Here is a 22,127-nt window from a genome sequence, read left to right as displayed (position 1 = left end):
TGGTCCTGGTACACCTGACTGGATCAGCATCATCTCGAGGTCTACACGAGTCTGTCAATGGTTCGAGCACGGAAACATCTAAAAACATGTAGGACAGCGGGCCCGAGGACCAGGGTGGAGGAACTCTGCAGGAGGGGAACACATTCAAGACTTGTTGATCTTACACGAGCAAATTTACTCCAGTCAGTCCAGCCGAGGCTCAGAGAAACCAGCACAACCTGGAGCTACATCTCAGACCCTACAAGACTCAACGAGCATGTTCAATCTTTAAGTTTAGCAGAATTAGAAGAGTGATAAAATGTAATTTCTTCTTTTGACTGAAATTTGGAGACAAATTACAAATCACAAGAGCCCAAAGTGGGGTTGTTTTGGCCCAACGTTTGGAGGGACGTTTGAACAAAAACATCTCAAACCAGCTCTCAAGCACGGCGGTGGAGGGATGATGATGTGGGTTATTTTACAACCACGTGAACCTGCTCGCTGGATCATCCTGACAGCTACAGCTCAACTGAAAAGCAGTAAATCTAACAGATGAAAAGATAAAAGAACCAAGATTTTGATTTCAAAATCCAGATTTCAACCTGACTGAAATCCTGTGGTGAGATCTTCAGATATGCTGAAAAAATATAGTAAAAAATTTAGTAAACTGAAAAAGAATGGATTAAACCTTGTGCTGTCTTTGGGTCAAGGAAGGAGGAAGGGAAGAAGGGAGGAAAGAAGGAAGGAAGAAAAGAAGGAAGGAAGGGAGAAAAGAAGGAAGGAAAGAAGGAAGGAAGTGAGAAAAGAAGGAAGGAAGGGAAAAAAGAATGAAGGAAGGAAAGGAGAAAACAAAGAAAGAATGTACGAGGGGAGAAAAGAAGGAAGGGAGAAAAGAAAGAAGGAAGGGAGGAAAGAAAGAAGGAAGGGAGGAAAGAAGGAAGGAAGGGAGGAAAGAAGGAAGGAAGGGAGAAAAGAAGGAAGGAAGGGAGGAAAGAAGGAAGGAAGGGAGAAAAGAAGGAAGGAAGGAAAAAAGAAGGACAGAAGGGAGGAAAGAATGAAGGAAGGGAGGAAAGAAGGAAGGAGGGGAGAAAAGAGGAAGGGAGAAGGAAGGAGAGAGCAGGAGGAAAGAAGGAAGGAAGGAAGGAAGGAAGGAAGGAAGGAAGGAAGGAAGGAAGGAAGGAAGGAAGGAAGGAAGGAAGGAAGGAAGGAAGGAAGGAAGGAAGGAACAGGAGAATTAGGTCATTTTGAGCCAAAGAGTACCAGGATTAAACTTCCTCTGCAACCATGTGACAGATGAAAAAGTCATACAGGAAACAACTATTTGCATTTATTGCTGCTAAAAGTAGATCTACAAGATCATGGGGGGTACTTAGTATTGCCCACGCTTTTTATTTATTTTCTTTTTCTGTATTTTTGTTAACTAATGACACATTGTTGTCCATATGAGGTTGTATGTGTCTCATAAGACCGATTAGAACCAAAACACACAGAAAACTATTTTCCTTACAGAGAGAAACGATTTAAACAAACTGTGAAATTCAGCTATCAATAATCAATCAAACTTTTAAATACTAAACATAAAGCAAGTGAAACACTGAATGATAATATTTTGACAATTTAAACAGTTTTTATTGATTTATTCATTTTTTTACAGTGTAAATTCACCACCGTCAGCTCATACATTCGGATATTTATCTGTGTTACTCTGGAAACTCGTTCCTTTATGTACACATGTTGTAATCTGGATGTTAGTGCCGAACATCTACGATGAAGCGGAGACGATGTGAATAAAGTCACACAGAACTGAATTAAAAGGTTGTGATTGTAGCTGCTGAGAGGGAAATATACTGTAATCAAAAGTCTCCTGAAAGTGAGTGAATTGGAGTCAGACGGGAGTCCAGGAGCACATGCTGGAAAATATTCACTTATTGATCGACATCAGACAAGAAAGCGGTTTAGTTTGGCTGCAGTTCCGGCGGTTTCTGCCACTAGAGGGCAGCAGTCGTCCACCGACTCCACAGCACAAGCCCTTTTGCTTTTAATTTGTTCTGACTTGCATGGATTGCTTCTGATTTTGCTCATATTTTACAATAAATGAGAGTCTCTGCTGCGGCGGCAGCTCTGTGAATTCCCCAGTTTTCACGATAATCCGGCTGAAGTTCCTCCTGAGCAGAAAGTCCCCACAAACAACTCCGGCTCAGACTCGGATGATGCTGATGGAGGACGAGGCTCGGTGCAGCTGGAAGAGAGGGATACGGAGCAGCCATCAGGCACGTGTCACACTTTATAGAGTCGCTCATAAATGTATTGATTAATCTGAGTGCAAGGGTTGATATTTAAAACAAATTGCTCCCAGGAGAGCCTTGCTGGACTTCAGAGCTTTTAATGTGAAGCATTTTTTATCACAGAGGTGATAAAAAAACTGCAAGGTGGGAAATCCGACCGTAGAGTACTGGTAGCCCGGATCTATGATCTTATCCAGAGCATTAACCCACTCCACTGAACACTTAAAGAAGGCCTGGGATTCTGATTTTGGGGTAGTATTTAGAGATGATCAATGGGACTCCATCTTAGATCTAATACACACATCATCCACGTCTGCTAAACACTGTTTAATCCAACTGAAAGTGGTACATAGGCGAAGAGCATCTCTGAATGCAAAACACCGGATCCTGCAGTGTGGGAGTGAGGGGTGCAGGGTAACGGCCCCTTTTAGGCGGGGGAGAAGGTTCGTCCCTCAAGACTCCTCTCCCTGGCCCTGCCCCTTCTCAACCTTTCCCCGACCCTGCACCCCAACCTGGGACTTGATGATTGGGCCGGAGCTTCGGGAGCTGCGTGCTGGCCTGCGGTCCCCACCCCCGGTCATCCCGTTGCTGCTTCCACCTGCCTGCTGTGCTGTTGCCGTCCCTGACCCACCAGTCTGGCCCTCGGCAGGAGGGTCCCCCCTTATGATCCAGGTCCTGGTCCAGGTTTCTTCCTCCTAAAGGGGAGTTTTTCCTTGCCACTGTTTGGCTTAAGGCTTTTCTCCCACTATGGGAGTTTTTACCTGCCATTGTTTATGTAATAATTGCTCGGGGGTCATTTTCTGGGTCTCTGGAAAGCATCTAGAGACAACTTTTGTTGTATTAGACGCTATATAAATAAAATTGAATTGAATTGAATTGAACATAGAGCTCACTTTACTAAGGCCAGGTTGGCAAAGATCTATCCAAATGCTGGTCCACTATGCCCCCGATGTAAAGGCCAACCAGCAGACCTAATGCACATGTTCTGGCTGTGTCCGAACCTCTCCACCTTTTGGAAAAGTATTTTTAAAGCTTTTAGTGAGATGTTTGGAACCCAGTTGGACCCTGATCCGACCTGTGCTCTCTTTGGTCTAACACCGGAGGAATCGCTAGCTGCCTTACCGGATAAAGCTGATGTTATTACAGCCTTTACCACACTCCTAGCGAGACGTTTGATCCTGTTTAGATGGAAACAACAAGCGCCTCCATCCTTTTCTCACTGGGTCAATGATATTATGTACTTCTTAAAGTTAGAAAAAATCAAATACACACTCAAGGGATCCGCTCAATCTTTTTTCAAAATATTGAGTCCCTTTCTCGACTTCTATGGCTCCTTACAGGAGCCTCTTGATAATGAATAGGATGGAACTCGCACATGATCGATCGCAGCAGTGAACACCCCCTCTTTCTTTTTTTTCCCCCTTTTCTTTTTTGTTTTATTTAATTTTTTATTTATTTTTTCTCCACTTTTGTTCTACTACTCCTCAAGTGTGCTTTATATCCTGTAAACCTATGGGTTGGGTGGGTGGGGTGGGAATGGTGGACTCACTGTGTCAATGTTTCAGCTGAACAATGCACTTTTACATTTTGGGGATGAATGTGCAAATTGAAGTCATGCATATGTTCTTTACTTTTCATCTCTGTGGGATAAATGTAAAAAAAACAATAAAAAAAAAACTAACTGCAAGGTGGCAACATTTCTGGCTGCGCCGCTGGATTGAGCCTATGTGAGTTGAAGCTTAGCAACAATTCCCCGTTTCCAGTCTGCTTGTTTTAAATTTAGCTGTGATGGCAGCAGCTGCGGTTGCTAGGAGATCTGATGCAGCTACAAAAGGCTCGTCAGAGGACACAAAATATTTCTGGCAGCAAGCAAAGATCATGCATTATAGAGGGAGGAGAGGAAGAGGAGTCACCCTGCTGCTGCGGACGGCGCCGTTGTGGTAGATGGGCGAGCTGCCGGCCGAGGCGTTGTAGTAGGGGGGGGTGGTCCGGACCAGCGGCCTCTTGGCTTTCTCCTTGGTGCCGTTGGAGTCGTTGTCTTTGATGATGTCATACTGGCGGCAGAAGAGGGCGATGACGGCTGCCGGTGCACAGACATGCAGAAGTTAATCTCCCCTTTAATCTTTTTTTTGTGTGTGAAAACATAGAACCATCTCATCATAGCAAGACTTTTTATTGCAAATACGACCTCCGATAAACCACAGGTGAAAAACACCAAGCAGGAAGCAGCAACAGGCTCGGTAGAAATCTCCAGGGATCATGAATGCTCTGTAGTGCTCTGTTGCCTGGCAACAACTGTGCTGATGATGTCACATGCAGCATCGGCAGGTAGTGCAGGTGAACTCTCTCAGGCGTCCTGGGAGGAAACCTGCAGTCAGCAGTGGAACATCTGGGCTGCAGGTGAGCTCCTTCACAGCAGCATGTGCAGGATTACACCGGTACTGCACCCTCCGAGTCCATAAGAGCTTCTGCAGCCAAGATACTCCCGTCATCTCCCTGCTCATCAGGGGGAATGAACCTGCTGCTTCTGGGTCTCCGTTCTCCTCCTCCTTCAAGACCTTGACCTTTCCTCGAGACAAACCGAGACAATTTATTTCTGTGTCCGAAGGTTTGTCATCTCAGCAGTCTGCAGGAGTCGTCTCTGCTCATCTGATGCTGATGGTTCTTTGCTTCAAAGTGGATGAAGGAGTGGTTGATTCCTCGGCCAGTGCGTGATCGCCTGGTCCAGGCTTTTACTTGCACATCCTGGTCCGAGTTGCCAGAGCAGCCGTCTGGCTCCTCCTGTAGACTATACTGCACCGTTGTGCCCTTGAGCAGGAGTCTGCTGTCCTTTCATCATCATTGGTTCATGTTTGTAAAGATAAGGATCTGTTTAGAAGTGGAGACGGTATCCAAACAGCCTCTTATATAACCGGCCCAGTGGAGGTTCAGGAGTTGAGATCAGCAGCCGAGAAGAACAGCCTGGAGCGGAATCACTTCAGTCTGTTAGTGATTCAGGAGCAGTGTGGTCTGAGAGGCCCAGCAGAGGGAGATGAGCGGGCCGTACTCAGGTCTGTTCAACTACACGGAAAAACTTTAATAAAATAAACATGATAAATGTGGATCATATATCATGATGGAGATTGATAAATTATTAAATCCATAATAGCAAATTGGCCGAACTCATGTAGCACCTTTCTAGTGATACTGATCACCATCCATCCATCCATCCATCCATCCATCCATCCATCCACTTATCCATCCATCCATCCATCCATCCATCCATCCATCCACCCATCCATCATCCACCCATCCATCCATCCATCCATCCATCCACCCACCCATCCATCATCCATCCATCCATCCATCCATTCACCCATTCATCCATCCATCCATCCATCCATCCATCCATCATCCATCCATCCATCATCCATCCACCCACCCATTCATCCATCCATCCATCCATCCATTCATCCATCCATCCATCCAACTATCCATCCATCCATCCAACTATCCATCCATCCATCCAACTATCCATCCATCCATCCATCCATCCATCCATCCATCATCCATCCATCCATCCATCCATCCAACTATCCATCCATCCATCCATCCACCCACCCATTCATCCATCCATCCATCCAACTATCCATCCATCCATCCAACTATCCATCCATCCATTCACCCATTCATCCATCCATCCATCATCCATTCAATTCAATTCAATTTTATTTATATAGCGTCTAATACAACAGAGTTGTCTCTAGACGCTTTACAGAGACCCATACCCAGAACATGACCCCCGAGCAGATATTACATAAACAATGGCAGGTAAAAAACTCCCCTAGTGGGAGAAAAACCTTAAGCCAAACAGTGGCAAGGAAAAACTCCCCTTTAGGAGGGAAGAAACCTTGAGCAGGACCAGGCTCATCAGGGGGGACCCTCCTGCCGAGGGCCAGACTGGTGGGTCAGGGACGGCAACAGCACAGCAGGCAGGTGGAAGCAGCAACGGGATGACCGGGGGTGGGGACCGCAGGCCAGCACACAGCTCCCGAAGCTCCGGCCCAATCAGCAAGTCCCAGGTTGGGGTGCAGGGTCAGGAAAAGACTTGTGCTCCGTAATGCAAGCTACAAGCCACCCACGGCCACCTGCAGGACAAAAGAGAGAAAAGGGAGGAGAAGGGGGGGGCAGCAACGGGATGACCAGGGGTGGGGACCGCAGGCCAGCACACAGCTCCCGAAGCTCCGGCCCAATCAGCAAGTCCCAGGTTGGGGTGCAGGGTCAGGGAAAGACTTGTGCTCCGTAATGCAAGCTACAAGCCACCCACGACCACCTGCAGGTTCCGGTGTCCGGCAAAGGATGCTGCAACATGGACAAAAGAGAGAAAAGGGAGGAGAAGGGGGGGCCAGCACAAGAAACTACAGGAGCGACTCTGACACACTAAAGTTTACACTACCTAGAGATTTACCAACACCAGCTAGAGGTTTACTAAACACTAACTATAGGCTTTACTAAACAGAAAGGTTTTAAGTTTAGTTTTAAAGGTGGAGGTGGAGTCAGCCTCCTTAACCCAGATTGGAAGTTGGTTCCAAAGTAATGGTGCCTGATAGCAGAACGCCCGCCCTCCAAATCTACATTTAGATACTCTAGGAACTACGAGTAAACCTGCACTCTGAGAACGGAGAGCTCTGACAGGAACATAAGGCACTATCAGGTCTTGCAAATAATGCGGAGCTAAGCCGTTTTGGGCTTTATACGCAAGTAATAAAATTTTAAATTGGATTCTGAATTTTACGGGTAACCAATGGAGCGACGCTAACACTGGAGAGACGTGGTCTCTCCTGCTAATTCCTGTCAGTACTCGTGCTGCTGCATTTTGGATCAGCTGGAGCCTATTCAGCAAATTACTTGGACATCCTGCTAACAACACATTACAGTAATCTAGTCTAGAAGATACAAACGCATGAACTAGTTTTTCTGCATCACTCTGTGAGAGGATTTTCCTAATCTTTGCAATATTACGGAGATGGAAAAAGGCTATTTTACAAACCTGATTGACATATGGTTTAAACGACAAATCCTGATCGAAAATAACACCAAGATTTCTCACAGTTGCACTGGAAGCCATCGCAACACCATCTAATCCCTTCCTAAGATGCTCTGGACCAAGAATGATAACCTCTGTTTTATCTGAATTTAGAAGCAGGAAATTTCTGGACATCCAGTCCTTGATGTCCCTAAGACATGCCTGAAGTTTAACTAACGGTTCTGTTTCATCCGGCTTCATAGACAAATAGAGCTGCGTATCATCAGCATAACAATGAAAGTGTATGCCGTGATTCTGGATTATACTTCCCAACGGCTGCATGTATAAACTGAACAAGATTGGCCCTAGCACTGAACCCTGCGGAACACCATAACAGACCCTTGACTGTTCTGAAGAAACCTCATGTACATGAACAAACTGGAACCTGTCAGATAGATATGATTTAAACCAACATAGAGCTGTCCCTTTAATCCCAACAACATGCTCTAACCTGTGCAGTAAAATGCCATGATCTATAGTGTCAAAAGCAGCACTGAGGTCCAGTAGAACCAGTATGGACACTAATCCCTTATCTGAGGCCATAAGGAGGTCATTCGTGACTCGAACAAGTGCTGTCTCTGTGCTATGATGCATTCTGAACCCTGACTGAAAGACTTCAAACAGATCATTTCTATACAAATAGTCACATAACTGGCTTGAAACTGCCTTTTCCAGAATTTTAGACACAAATGGAAGGTTGGAAATTGGTCTATAATTAGCTAAGGTGTCTGGGTCAAGAGAAGGTTTTTTAAGTAAAGGTTTAATTACTGCGACTTTGAAAACCTGTGGTACATATCCTAAACTTAGGGATAGGTTAATTTGGTCCAGTATTGTCGTACCAATAAGAGAAAAAACATGCCTGAATAGACGAGTCGGGATGGGGTCCAACATACATGTGGTTGACTTAGCTCTATTAACGAGTGAAGTCAGCTCAGGGAGGTCTATAGGATCAAAACAGTCTAGAGACAAGTCAGAGCCTAGGGAAGTCGCTAAAGCTGAAGAAACACCTACAACCGGCTGGTTGATTTCTTCTCTAATTCTCGCGATTTTACTGTTGAAGAAGCCCATAAAGTCCTCACTACTGAGAGCTGCAGGAATGCACGGCTCAACAGAGTTGTGACTCTTTGTCAGCCTGGCTACAGTGCTGAACAGAAAACGTGGGTTACTTTTGTTATCCTCTATCAGCGTTGAATAATAAGCTGTTCTGGCTTTGCGAATGGCTTTTTTATATACTATTAGAATATCTTTCCATTCACGATGAGAGTCTACAGACCTACAAGAGTACCACTTCCTTTCCATTTTACGCACGTTTTGTTTCAACATGCGGATATCTGAATTGTACCAGGGAGTTAAGCTCCTGTGGCTAGAAACCCTCCTTTTCAAAGGAGCAACTTCATCTAAAGCTGAATGCAACAAATCAGCAGTGTTACTAGCAAGGAAATCAACATCTGCAGAGGTAGAACCCAGGTCACTGGCCTCGACTACATCACTATTTCGCACTGTCGTAAGATAAGCAATGGCCTCCCTAAATTTAACAATAACTTCATCAGACAAACATCTGCTAAAATAATACCTCCTATTTTGCACTTCAACATCAACAAAATTAAATTCAAACGTTATTAAGTAATGGTCGGATGAAAGGGAGTTTACAGGTGACACCAACAGACCATCAGTTTCAACACCGTAGGTGAGAACGAGATCGAGAGTATGATTAAAACAGTGCGTCGGTTTATCCACTTTTTGTGAGATACCCATTGATTCTAGAAGAGAATCGAAGGCTAATTTAAGATTATCGCTTTCAACATCCATATGAATGTTAAAATCACCCACTATGATGAATTTATCTGTGCTGATCAATAATCCAGAAAGGAAATCTGAAAATTCAGACAAAAACTCCAGATACGCACCAGCAGGGGGCCGGTACACTACCACTAACACAACTGGCTTCTCTGATTTCCGGCTCGGAAATTTCAGACCAAGCATGAGGCTTTCAAATGTATTATAGTTGCACTTGGGTTCAATTTTTGTTTGGAGACCGGAGTTATAAATTGCTGCGACTCCTCCGCCTCGGCCCGTGCTTCTAGGAATGTGATGATTAAAGTAGCCGGGCGGAGTTGATTCATTCAAACTAACATACTCTTCCTCCTGTAACCATGTTTCTGTTAAGCAGAAAATATCACTCCTGCTCTCTGTAATTATATCATTTACTAACAGAGACTTAGAGCTTAATGATCGTATATTTAGTAGTCCGCATCTAATTTTTCGGTCTGTAATTGGTACCAAATGTGCATTGGTTTTAATTTTTACAAGGTTATCTTGGTTAACGCCTCTATAACGCTGCACCTGGTGAACTTTTGGAGGGCGGGGAGCTGCAACCACTTCTATTTTGCTAGGCACCTGGCCAGAGTCGCCAATATCATGTAATCCTACAGTTTTAGAGTCGCTAATTACATAATGCAATCCTACAGTTTTGTTGGCAGGCGTTGGTCCTTGAGAACCATCTGGACCATATGGAGATCCATCCATCCATCATCCATCCACCCACCCATTCATCCATCCATCCATCCATCCATTCATCCATCCATCCATCCAACTATCCATCCATCCATCCACCCAACTATCCATCTATCCATCCATCCATCCATCCAACTATCCATCCATCCATCCATCCAACTATCCATCCATCCATCCAACTATCCATCCATCCATCCAACTATCCATCCATCCATCCATCCATCCATCATCCATCCATCCATCCATCCAACTATCCATCCATCCATCCATCCATCCATCATCCATCCATCCAACCCTCCAACTATCCATCCATCCATCCACCCAACTATCCATCCATCCATCCAACTATCCATCCATCCATTCATCCATCCATCCATCCATCCATCATCCATCCATCCATCATCCATCCACCCACCCATTCATCCATCCATCCATCCATCCATTCATCCATCCATCCATCCAACTATCCATCCATCCATCCACCCAACTATCCATCTATCCATCCATCCATCCATCCAACTATCCATCCATCCATCCATCCATCCATCCAACTATCCATCCATCCATCCAACTATCCATCCATCCATCCAACTATCCATCCATCCATCCATCCATCCATCCATCCATCATCCATCCATCCATCCATCCAACTATCCATCCATCCATCCATCCACCCACCCATTCATCCATCCAACCCTCCAACTATCCATCCATCCATCCACCCAACTATCCATCCATCCATCCAACTATCCATCCATCCATCCATCCATCCATCCATCCATCCATCCATCCATCCATCCATCCATCCATCCATCCATCCATCCATCATCCAGCTTTTAAAACGGCTTAGCTCTGCATTATTTGCCAGACCTGATAGTGCCTTATGTTCCTGGCAGAGCTCTCCGCTCCCAGGGTGCAGGTTTACTCGTAGTTCCTAGAGTATCTAAATGTAGATTTGGAGGGCGGGCGTTCTGCTATCAGGCACCATTACTATGGAACCAACTTCCAATCTGGGTTGAAGGAGGCTGACACCACCTCCACCTTTAAAACTAAACTTAAAACCTTTCTGTTTAGTAAAGCCTATAGTTAGTGTTTAGTAAACCTCTAGCTGGTGTTGGTAAATCTCTAGGTAGTGTAAACTCTAGTGTGTTAGAGTCAGTAGTCATAGTTGCAGGTATAGAACAGAACTATAATAGTTAGTCTCAAATATAGCTTGGTGGTAGATATGCTGCTATAGGCTTATGCTGCAGGGGGGGCACCGACATGATCCGCTGGGCGGTGCCTCTCACCCTTCTTCTCCTCTCCTCTTCCCTTCCTCTTATTTCCATTTCCATTTTAATTTATTATAAGTATCTCATAGCTATCATTTTACAGGGGGCTGTTTCTCTCTGAACATTGCAGTCTTGAACTTGGGCATCCACTCCAGGGAAAATCTGCTGTCATCTTGAATGATTCTTCTCACTGAAGAACTCCAAACAGACGTGCGGCAACAATTGCTTTTTTAAGATCATTACTTATGTTTTTCCCTCTTGGCACTGCGTTAACACTCACCCGAGTGCCCTGGACCAGCAAACTACCAAAACATCTGCTTTTATCAACATCAGCATGTCTGACGTCCTCTCTTAAATCCTTTGTGAGTAGAAAGAAACTTTCTGTCTCAGTGAAAGAGTGATTGTAGTTTATTTGCATAATAAACCGGTCTTGTGTGACGGACCTGCCCACAGCAGCAGCACCGTGGTGATGATGAGCAGCTCTCCCGTCTGCAGGTGAGGAGTCATGCCCAGGCCCTCCATCGCCGGCTCGTCTGCGGACAAACAGTCGAGCACAGCAGCTCTTCATCAACGTTCCTAGAATAAAAGGTGAATTATTTAACCTGTGAAGAACTTTTGAAACCCCTTCTGGGACCGAAGCCCGGTCCGGGAATTTATAAAGCACGACGCATCAAACTGACAGCAGGGAGGAAAACAATGGACAGCCTTCTCTATTGTTTAAGTGCATAATTGGAAAGTGATTTCAATGTTTAATATTTGCAGCGCTGCCTGGGTCGACTAGACTAGACCCAGCTACAACAGAGACCAGGTCCACCAGACCAGACGATGATGGAACTCTTCTGTAATTGACATTCCTACCACAAATATCTGAACACGTCTAATTATGCAAATGAGACTTCTGTTCAAAGGGCTCACAGATGTTGGGAAGCTGCTACCTGGCTGAGTGACAGGAAACACGCTCCCAACAGGTGAGCTGTCTGCTCAACACAACGCTGTCCGCAAGGCATTTCCATTAAAAGCACTTCATCACCTCCTGAAGGGAAATTAAACTTTGCAGCTGAAACGTCATCGCGATCACGCAACACGGAGGGAGGTGAAAGACGCTGGCTGTTCCCAGCCGGCTGTGACGGACACTTTGGTGGAAATGCAGGACGTGACACGAGCAGAAAACAGTTTACAGAACTAGTTTAACCATTGCGCTGTCTTTGGGTCAAGGGAGGGTGAAAGGAGGAGAGAAGGAATGAAGGAAGGGAGAAAAGATGGAAGGAAGGAAAGAAGGAAGTAAGGAAGAAAGGAGAAAAGAAGGACAGAAGGAAGGAAGTAGGAAAGGGAGTAAGAAAGGGAGAAAAGATGGAAGGGAGGAAAGAAGGGAGAAAAGATGGAAGGCAGGGAGATAGGAGAAAAGAAGGAAAGAAGGAAGGAAGTAGGAAAGGGAGTAAGGAAGGGAGAAAAGATGGAAGGAAGGGAGAAAGGAGAAAAGAAGGAATGAAGGAAGGAAGGGAGAAAAGATGGAAGGAAGGAAAGAAGGAAGTAAGGAAGAAAGGAGAAAAGAAGGACAGAAGGAAGGAAGTAGGAAAGGGAGTAAGGAAGGGAGAAAAGATGGAAGGAAGGGAGAAAGGAGAAAAGAAGGAAAGAAGGAAGGAAGTAGGAAAGGGAGTAAGGAAGGGAGAAAAGATGGAAGGAAGGGAGAAAGGAGAAAAGAAGGAAAGAAGGAAGGAAGTAGGAAAGGGAGTAAGGAAGGGAGAAAAGATGGAAGGGAGGAAAGAAGGGAGAATAGATGGACAGAAGGGAGAAAGGAAAAAAAAGAGGGAAAGAAGGAAGGAAGTAGGGAAGGGAGTAAGGAAGGAAGGGAGAAAGGAGAAAAGAAGGAAAGAAGGAAGGAAGTAGGAAAGGGAGAGGAGATGGAAGGAAGGGAGGGAAGAAGGAAGGAATGGAGAAAATAAGGAAAGAAGGAAGGAAAAGAAAATAAGGTAATAAAGAAACGAATGACGAAAGGGAGGTAGGAAGAAAAAGGAGTAAAGGAGGAAAAGAGGAAAGGAAGAAGGAAGGAGAGAGCATGGCAGGAGGAAAGAAGGATAGAAGAATTGGGTCATTTTGACCCAAAGACAACACAAGGGCTAAAAAACAAGTAGGTATGTTTTAAAGCCTCTGTGCAGCAATACCACTTTCCTGTGGCCTTTACCAGTGTCCTTTAAGTCGGCTTGCAGGTATCTATATGATCTGTGTACATTTTCAAGTTAGAATAAATGTCACACATTCTTGTCCCTGAAAACACCAAAAAGAGTATTATCTTATTTTAAATTACAAGCTGAACTTTGATTGACGTCTGTTCCCGTTGGCTTGCTGAGAACATGGCTGCACCCCGTACGAAGAAAAACGGGTCATGTGACCGAATGCTTCGTCCATTGCTATATACACTATGATAAACCGACATGTCAAAGGAAGCTGCGTTGTCATGGCACCACAGACCGCTGCTTAAAGCTATGACCGCTTACGGGAGAAAAATGCCTTCGCTGGCTGGATTTTAACCAGAGATGGCCAAAAACAAGTCAGTACAACGCAAACTACTGCATACCTTCCAGCGGTGAGAGTGTCGTCAACATCCAACCTGAACCCCGGGCCAACGAAAACACGCCAGTGTTTGTCCAAATAAACCTTGCCAAAACTAATAAACAGTAATCTGGTACATGACTTATTTTATTTCAGGGAGCTTTCAGACCTGTGGTCCGTTTGTTTTGTTCCGATTCAGGGGCTAAATCGATACAGTTGTTTCGTTTTTGGTTTGTGGTGTTTGTGTTCACAAGGCAACCGTCTGTAGCGGTTCAAAGCTGTTAACAAATGTCATGCGTAAACCAACTGTTCTCTCATTGATTAATCGATTGCTGTGTGGATTATGTTCTCACTGCAAACAAACCACTCCAGGTCTGGAATGGAATCGGGCCGAGACCACCTCTCCTAGGAGATCTCGGCTTGCTTGTTCTGTCCCGCATCCGAGCGCGATGGCAGCCTTAGACCAAGTTACTGATTACATTTTCTAAAGTTCCCCTCCCACCGCTGCCGTGGCACAAGGTAAATGTGTGTTTATTTACGGTGGTCCAGGACTCCGGCCGGGTAGTGGTCCGTCCTCTCCAGGGTCTTGAAGTGGATGACGCTGCTGGGTTGGCTATCGCCATGAAGCCCTACGGACTGCACCTGCAACCAGAGAAACAGCAGACACAGCTTTAGAGGGGGGAGTCCTGCGGGAGCACCGGTGCTCGCCGCGAATGCCGGCCGCGATCCTGCAGGCACATTAACAGAAAACCCAACTGTAACAGTGGTCAGACACTTTGGGCCAGTCCCAATCCCCCCTAGTCCTACTTTTCAGTCCTACCCCTAAATTGTGCGCGTTCCTGTGAGGGTAGTGGTGTCCCAATTCCTCTTTGCATGTAGGGCTAGTGGACATAACGAGGGCTAGTGTGTATGAATCTAGCCCTTCACAGTGAGGGATTTCAGATTCTGGCTCGCCGACCGAGGGCTAGAGAAAATTTCCCAGAATGCTTTACGTCATCATTTGCAGACTGAATCAAACAAAAAACATGGCGGACATTTCTTATTTTTTAGTGAATAAAATAAATATTTTGAGTTAGTTTCTGCTTAAAAATGCTTTTTGATTATATTTGTAGTGAGAAATATATATTTTACTTTCATAATATTTACTCAGTGAATGTATATAATCACTCGCTTGCTCGTTGCGTTGTATCTTCAGATTTCGCCAGAATAAAGGCTGATTTATGGTTCCGCGTTACACAAACGCAGAGCCTACGGCGTAGGTTACGCGGCGACGCGCGCCGTACGGTTTGCTTCGCCGCGTGGGGATCTTAACAGTTACTTTTACGCCTGAAAAAATATTAAAACGTAATAAAGTGGCATATTAACAGCACTACAGCAGAAATTAAAACAGCTTTTAGCTCTGGGCTTCCTGATATGGTGTGACGTATGTGCAAACGTAACTACTGTTGAGGAATTTATCAAACCAGTTCAGAAGTCCGCTTTGTGGTGAGAGATTTTATTTAGCCGGCGTTCAGCAGACCAACACAGACGCAGTGTCTCGGTCGGTGGGCTGACATCGAGTGATTTTGTAACAAGCTTTTTATACAAGAACAAACGGCAGGAATAACAAGTCAGTGAGAGACAGTCAAAGGTGTGATCCTTAAGCATTGGGACCACCCCTGAGGGATCAGGAAGTCCATATAATGTTTTATCTCTGTGGGGGCTGGAAGTCTCGGCAGGGATGCAAGACGCCGGACCTTGCGTGACAATGTCCCGGCAGGGGTCTTCAGGGACTGGAACCTGCATGTCTATGTCTTAAGGGGTATATGAGGCTTGAGCAATCTGCAAGGCGTCGTTGTGTCCCTGCAGGGGGGCCAAACTGTAACAATGCTTCATCACTACGCAGTCGCTTACGTACCCGAACGTAAACCACGCAGTGACGTAGCAAGTGGTGTCCCAATCCCTAGGGAACATTACAAGGGCCCTACGCCTGTGGCTTCATTTCTAGGGCTAGTGGTAGAAAGTAGGGGGGGGGGTTGGGATTGGCCCTTCATCTGCCGGTGCTTTGGAGCCAAAACTATTAAGATGAAGCGACGCAGAAACAAAAAGCGTCTAACTCGCGGTCTCGAAACGCAGACAGAAATATTCGCCGTCTCTTCCTGCGCTGAAGCCGAAGGTTGAAGACGAGAACTTGTCCCTGGAGACGTTTGAGAGACATGAGTCCTGGACTTGAACTTTGGAGCTCCGATCTGCCCACTCATGCTGGATAATATCAGCCAACTCCCCCCTGGGAAATTCTCCTGCGCTCACCTGCCTGCCCTCTGCGGGAGGTCAGAGGTCGTTACTCAGTCATACTCAGCCCCCCCCGGAGCCTTCAGCGCTTTGCTCAATGACACTTGTACAGGACATCCGTCTGCTGACGGCTCAACCTGCCGTCCTGCAGACGAAGGACAATCTGTGTTGCTCCGCTGAGCTGTAAATGGATCCCCGGGAGTTTAATGATGATGGAGTCGCATCACAGCTTTCAGCGTTCGGCACTAATAACTCGTAGAGGTGTCCGCTTCAGGTTAATTCTGCACTGAGGAGGCAATTAAAGATTGTTGGGGAAATGAAAGGCACTTTCTCTCTGGTGGATGTCTCAAAACTCTTCCTTAGCTGATGCTGGGTTGCCGTGGCAACGACTCGGCCACCTCTGTTAAAGAACATTTGCCTTAAAAAAAACACCAAAAACACGCTGTGCGGTTCTCCGGAAAGTGGAGTTTCGACCGCAGTGAAGGAAACTGGACAGAAAAGGAAGTAAATAGCTTCATTAAAAGGCATAACAACCACAATGACTCAGCATTTTCATGCTTTACTTTTACTCCTCCTGATACACATTCACTAAACTGTGTTCAAAACTAACAGAATAATGATTTTAAATGAGGATATGGATGGATGGATTTATTAATGACTGGGTGCTGTTTAACATTTAATATGAACAGAATTATGAAGAAACAATAGAAACTTCCTGAACTGACTGGTTTTCTGCATTAATTTGCCATAAAATGTTATGTGATCATCTGAGTCACAATAACAGACAATGAATGTAAGATAAACAATTATCATTTCTTGTGTCTGTATTGAACATTACAAAATTCACAGAGCTGGAGAAGTTATTTCACCCTTAGTTAGTTATTTATCTCCTATAAAGCTCCTTCAGCAGCAGTGACTAAAAGCAGAAGCTCTCACAGACTACGTTTACATGCAGTCAAAATTCGGGTTATTGCTAATATTCCGGTTACTGAAACATTAGGAATATTCCGTTTACATGGTAATTAATCATTCAGGATATCTGGATCAAACCAGCGACGCACGGAGAACATCATGACACAATTCCGGGTTTTTAAAAACCCGAATATGAGCAAATTCAGGTTGTTCAAAGGGGTTATTGGTGTTTACATGGCTGTGCAAAACCGGGTTATTGCTAATATTGGGGTTTTAAAAGGGTTATTGATGCATGGAAACACAGTCAGAGTCTCTAGATCAGACCTGCAGCGTCCAGAGGGATTTTGGACCAGTCCTCTCATGAGAGCTGGTTTAGCTCAGATACATCAGTCACAAAGTCTGGTCTGTAAACTATGGAGGTCATTCCACAGCATCTCTACGCGGTTACGGTCCTCCAAAAGGCCCTTGTTTCTGTTCCCGGGTCTGTTTCAGTGTTGGAAGAGTGTCATTGTCCTGCTGCATCACCCACCTTCACCAAGCTTCAGGTGGACTGACACACGTCTTCTCTTCCACTCGGCTATTTCCTTCAGTTGTCCCCACAGCGAATCATCCGTCTCCATCTACCCTCATCATCTGCATCCTCTTCTCTCACACCAACTAACTTCATCCATAAATCTCCTCTTTGGTCTCCGTCCAGACCATCCTCCTACCGGCATGTTTCCTATGCCTCCTCACCGTGGCCTTTCCAACCTTCTCTCCAAAACATCCAGCATGTGCCGTCCCCCTGAATTACTCAGTCCTGATCCCGTCCATCCTCGTCACTCCCAAAGAGAACAACTGCTGCTGCCTCCAACTCCTAAAAGGAAGTCACTCCAGATGTGCAAACTACTGACTACAAGCAGTTTTTGTTATTAAAGGTATAGTCCGTGATGTTGGAGAGCTAGCCGTCCAGACCCCGCAGATCCCGCAGCGTCTCCCCGCTCTCACCCACACAGCGGGGACCGAGCCGCTCTGGAAATAATTACAGCCGATCAGAGCCGCGACATCCAGCCACTGCGGGAGACGGTCACGGCGGAACATTTGGTTCCTAAAGGGTTCACATTAGTGTTGTCCCGATCACGGCATTTTCAAAACATTGGTATCGGCCAAAAAAGTATCGGGACATACCTAATTTATAAGTTATTAATGTTTTTAATATATATTAAATCGTTTTATATATCGTTGCATTGTAAGCAAAACTAACATGGTTTACATGTTTGAATTGTGAAATGTTCTATCTGTTCATGTTCATTAAGCTGCTGCTATTCATTTCATCCATTCAGAATGTTGCACTAAGGTTAAGCCAAAAAGTATTTTAATTTTCTTGTGTTTGTGAGTTTGACTGGATTTCATTCAACTACCTCTTTTGAAGTTAAATGTATTTATTTTTGTTATTACACTATTCTGCACTTTTTGTTTTAGTTTACAATTTCATGTTTCGACATTTTGTGGCACCAGAGCTGATAAGCTTTGTTGAAATAAATGTCCATGTTGTTCTCCAATGGACAATAAAAGAAACTTGGGATAATTTAGTTTTAGTCCTCTTTTTTTTTTTTTTAATTCATTGCCAAAATGTAAAATGTGGAAAAAGTATTGGAAATGTATCGGGAGCCAAAAAAAGTGATCGGATCGGATCGGGAAAAATCGGCTTCTTCTGGCTTCTTCCGGCTCTCGACGAAGGCGTCTGCCTTCGTCGAGAGTCGAGAGTCGAGAGTCGAGAGTCGAGAGTCGAGATTATCTATCTGCCCTGCTACTGCTTTTGTTAGTCTCGTCTTCAGAGTCTCTTCTTTTCACTCCTCAGAAACTCTACAATCATGGAATTGATTAAGTGGTCTCTCAGCACAATTGACCAAATTTTTGCGACAAGAAGCCAGAGGGTAAGGGAGCCCTCTTGCCCCGATGGGACATTTTTTTGCTGGATACATAATGGATTCCTACAAATACAGGAAACCTTTGTGCTTGGCGATTCTGTCTGTCGAGGACGTTGAAGATGCCTTCATAATTGGATTTATGATAGCAGGATTTCTCTTGATCATCCTCTTGATAGGAGGAGGGGGATTCCTGGTCTACCGACAAACGCGTAAGTCGTCGACAGCTGTTTTGGCTCTTTGAGAGCTGCCGGACGTGGCTGAAGGGTCAAGCAAGGCGATCAACGCTCAGACTTTAATGCTGGGGGAGAAAAACTGTAAGCTGGATGCGATTCTCGAACAGAATCGCAGGCTGGCGGCGGTCTTTGAGCTCATTGGCAAGATGGATAAGACCTTGGAGAAGTTGGAAGCTCGGCTTTGCGGGAATTGATCACAAATTCGTCTGTTTGGAGTCGCCATTGATGAACCACAGACTAAAAGGCAGACGGAAAATTACTGAGGCTGCCTGTTTTTGCAATATAATTGTTGATTCTATAATCTGGCCTTGACAGAGCGGTTTGGCTGATTGCTCTAGTCACAATCTTTCTGGTGGAATGTAAACAAGATGACTCTGCCCCCACTAACCCTCCCCTCTCCCACGAACATCTGTGGACCCCTGTTTTCAGAACTGTACCGAGCCGCCTAATAACATCAAGGACACTGGCTGAGAGCAGCTCTGAGAGAAGTTCACGACTTATCGCTACACGTACACTTACTGACAACCACACCTCCCTCAACTCAACGCCTCCCTCGGCCCCTCCCTCTTATCAGCCCCCCCCAACAGTCTCCGGGTTTTGAGCGCCACAAAGTCGCAGCGATCACTTGGATGTACTGTGCCGGGAACCCCCCCCCCCCAATGAATGAGTGAATGAGTGCGTTCACCTGGACGCTGTAGTGTGTGAGCTCGTCCAGGTCCCACAGCACACACCAGTGGCTGGACGTGTTCACCTCCCGGATGGAGCGCTGCATCAGCCCGTCCTGCCTCTGGAGGGGGACGGGGACAAGACGAGAGCACAAATTAGCTGTACCACACGCAAATGTTCCCTAAGAGGAGAGTATTCATCAGCAGTGTTGTGCTAGTTACTGAAAAATAGTAACCAGTTACCATTATTAGTTACTTCATTAAAAAAGTAACTCAGTTACTTAGACCAAAAAGTAATGCATTACTATGAAAAGTAACTTTTTAGTTACTTTAAATAAAAACATTATTTTAAATGCTCCCATTAATGCTCCTCTAGCCTTCATTTCAGCAGGTTCTGTATGGATTTGCATTGAGCATCGTGTTCTGCATTCTGATTGGCTACACAGTCTCCCGCTTCTTCACTTCCTGTGTCAATAACGTTGGTTGCTTAGCAACAAGCTGAGAACGGCCAATGAGCTGCAGCAGCAGCTCAAGAACAGGAGCCTTTGATGAATCGGTCATTACAGTCTCAAATATAATAACCAATGGTAGCATGTCGGTTTATAAGAATCTTTTTGCCCACACTCTACGTAATAAACACACTCTGCTTTTCCTCCGGTCTCCGCGTGTGGGGAAAAAAAGCTTCACTGTAGCCAGAAATAACGGAGTAACGCACCGTTTGGTAGCGGTAACTGCGTTACTAAATTTAAAAAGTAATGCGTTAGAGTATTAGTTACCGCAAAACTAACGGCGTTACTGTAACGCGTTACTAAATAACGCGTTAGTCCCAACACTGGTCATCAGTCGGTCAGTGCGTCGACTTTCACATGCAGCAGAGTCCCTGCTGTCCCGAGCAGCTCCCCCTCATATGAATTCAGCTCCAACCGTCCCTGTTCAAGGGTGGAAATTAGACCTGCCGGCGAGGTAACGGTGCAATGACCGGGGAACGGAAACTGAAATATAATACATGCAGCGGCAGAGCCACGGCGAGCACAAAAGGTGGCAGAAACTCTGAACGAATGTCACCGCCGGAGTCAAACACTTCCTAAACCTGGACGGGTTTTAGAAACCGAACACAGGGAGAACATCTTTCCGTCTGCTGGGGCAGAACGGCTTCTGCCTCTGTAATGAATCCTACTTTAAATTCACTTCATTTAGCTCCGGGTTCTGCAGGTCCTGAGGGAAAAGTCTTGCTTTTAGGCAGACTGGATCAAAAGTTCTCTTCTCCTCCGACTCCAGTTTTCACAGAGGTCTGAAACACTTGTTACTGCAAGTTCAGACCTTTCAAGAAAACTAGGAACTGTAAAGAAGAGTCCAGTCAGATCATAATGAGTCTTAGCTCTGATGAATAGCAACGTTTCGTCATCATACTGTCTTTTATTTCATAAAGCCAGAAGAAAAAGACGCCTTTTATAACGATAACCAGTACTGGAGTTGAGGGGGGATGAGAGGGGATGGCATCCCCCCTGTAAAACTGCCATCCCTCCTTTCCATCCCTTATGTCATTTCATCAATGAATGTGGTTTTACTGCTATTTCAACATTTAGAATCATCACCAGAAAAATAACTTATTTGACAATTTTCACCTGTTTCAGGTAAATTTTCACTTGAAATAAGTAGAAAAATCTGCCAGTGGAACAAGATTTATCTTCTCATTACAAGCAAAAAAATCTTGTTCCACTGGCAGATTTTTCTACTTATTTCATGTGAAAATCTACTTGAAACAGACTGATTTATTGCTTGTGTAATTGAAAAATACATGAGAACAGGACCTTGAAAAAAAATAATCGCATATTAAATCGCAATTGTAATATTGAGGAAAAATTAGATTATTTTCAAAAATCGTTCAGCCCTACATTAGAATCATAAGTGCTGCCACCTCATTGTAAACGGCATCATTTTGTGAGGCCATGCAAACCTGTATTTATACTAGTGTGGACATTAATGTTATAAAAAAAAAATCTACTTGAAACAGGTGAAAATTGTTGTTTTTTGCAGTGATCCATTTTACTTATCCTGTGAAGGACAGAGTCATATTGATAAGTTCAGAAAAGTTTTTTTTATTGTGGTGTTTTGATGTATTTGATGTAAGCCCAGTGGATATTTAAAGCTTACAGAAGGCTGCATTTAACTGCTGCTATGTCATTCCTGCAGTATTTCTGCAGGTGTTTTGGTCACTGCTATTATTTGTAATATATTATATTATTTGTAATAAGCACAAATTATCTGTCCCCATATGATCAAATCCACCATCCTCCCCTGATTTTTTTTACAACTCGAGTACTGGCGATAACTAAGTTGTTTTTTTGTGAGACTCAGACATGATGTTCACATGAGGAGGCCGTGGGTGAACGACGTAAACCGCACATCTATGGCTGGCTGATGTCTTTCCCTCTTAGCATTGTGTTAACAAAACTCCCAAAACATCTGCCT

The 22,127-nt window shown here is 44.9% G+C and overlaps 1 protein-coding gene across 2 annotated transcripts in view; it reads right to left on the bottom strand.

Moving 5' to 3' along the window:
• Positions 1–1,607: 1,607 nt before the first annotated feature.
• LOC133425367 (fibronectin type III domain-containing protein 4-like) overlaps positions 1,608–22,127 on the bottom strand; it is a 58,344-nt gene continuing 37,824 nt past the window's right edge. The window contains exons 3-7 of one of the 2 annotated variants that reach the window (XM_061716188.1): positions 19,676–19,777; positions 14,204–14,306; positions 11,558–11,647; positions 4,178–4,344; positions 1,608–2,218 (exon numbers count right to left, since the gene is read on the bottom strand). In XM_061716188.1, the coding sequence (XP_061572172.1) occupies positions 2,177–2,218; positions 4,178–4,344; positions 11,558–11,647; positions 14,204–14,306; positions 19,676–19,777 (504 nt within the window). In that variant the 3' untranslated portion in view covers positions 1,608–2,176. Of the gene's footprint in view, positions 2,219–4,177; positions 4,345–11,557; positions 11,691–14,203; positions 14,307–19,675; positions 19,778–22,127 lie in introns of those variants that run through there. The other variant, XM_061716189.1, reaches the window with a different exon arrangement.

The sequence above is a fragment of the Cololabis saira genome, chromosome 24 (assembly GCF_033807715.1).
Source record: "Cololabis saira isolate AMF1-May2022 chromosome 24, fColSai1.1, whole genome shotgun sequence".
Classification (NCBI taxonomy): domain Eukaryota; kingdom Metazoa; phylum Chordata; class Actinopteri; order Beloniformes; family Belonidae; genus Cololabis; species Cololabis saira.
Note: the sequence above shows the minus strand (reverse complement) of the source record. Positions and strands in the feature narration are given on the sequence as shown.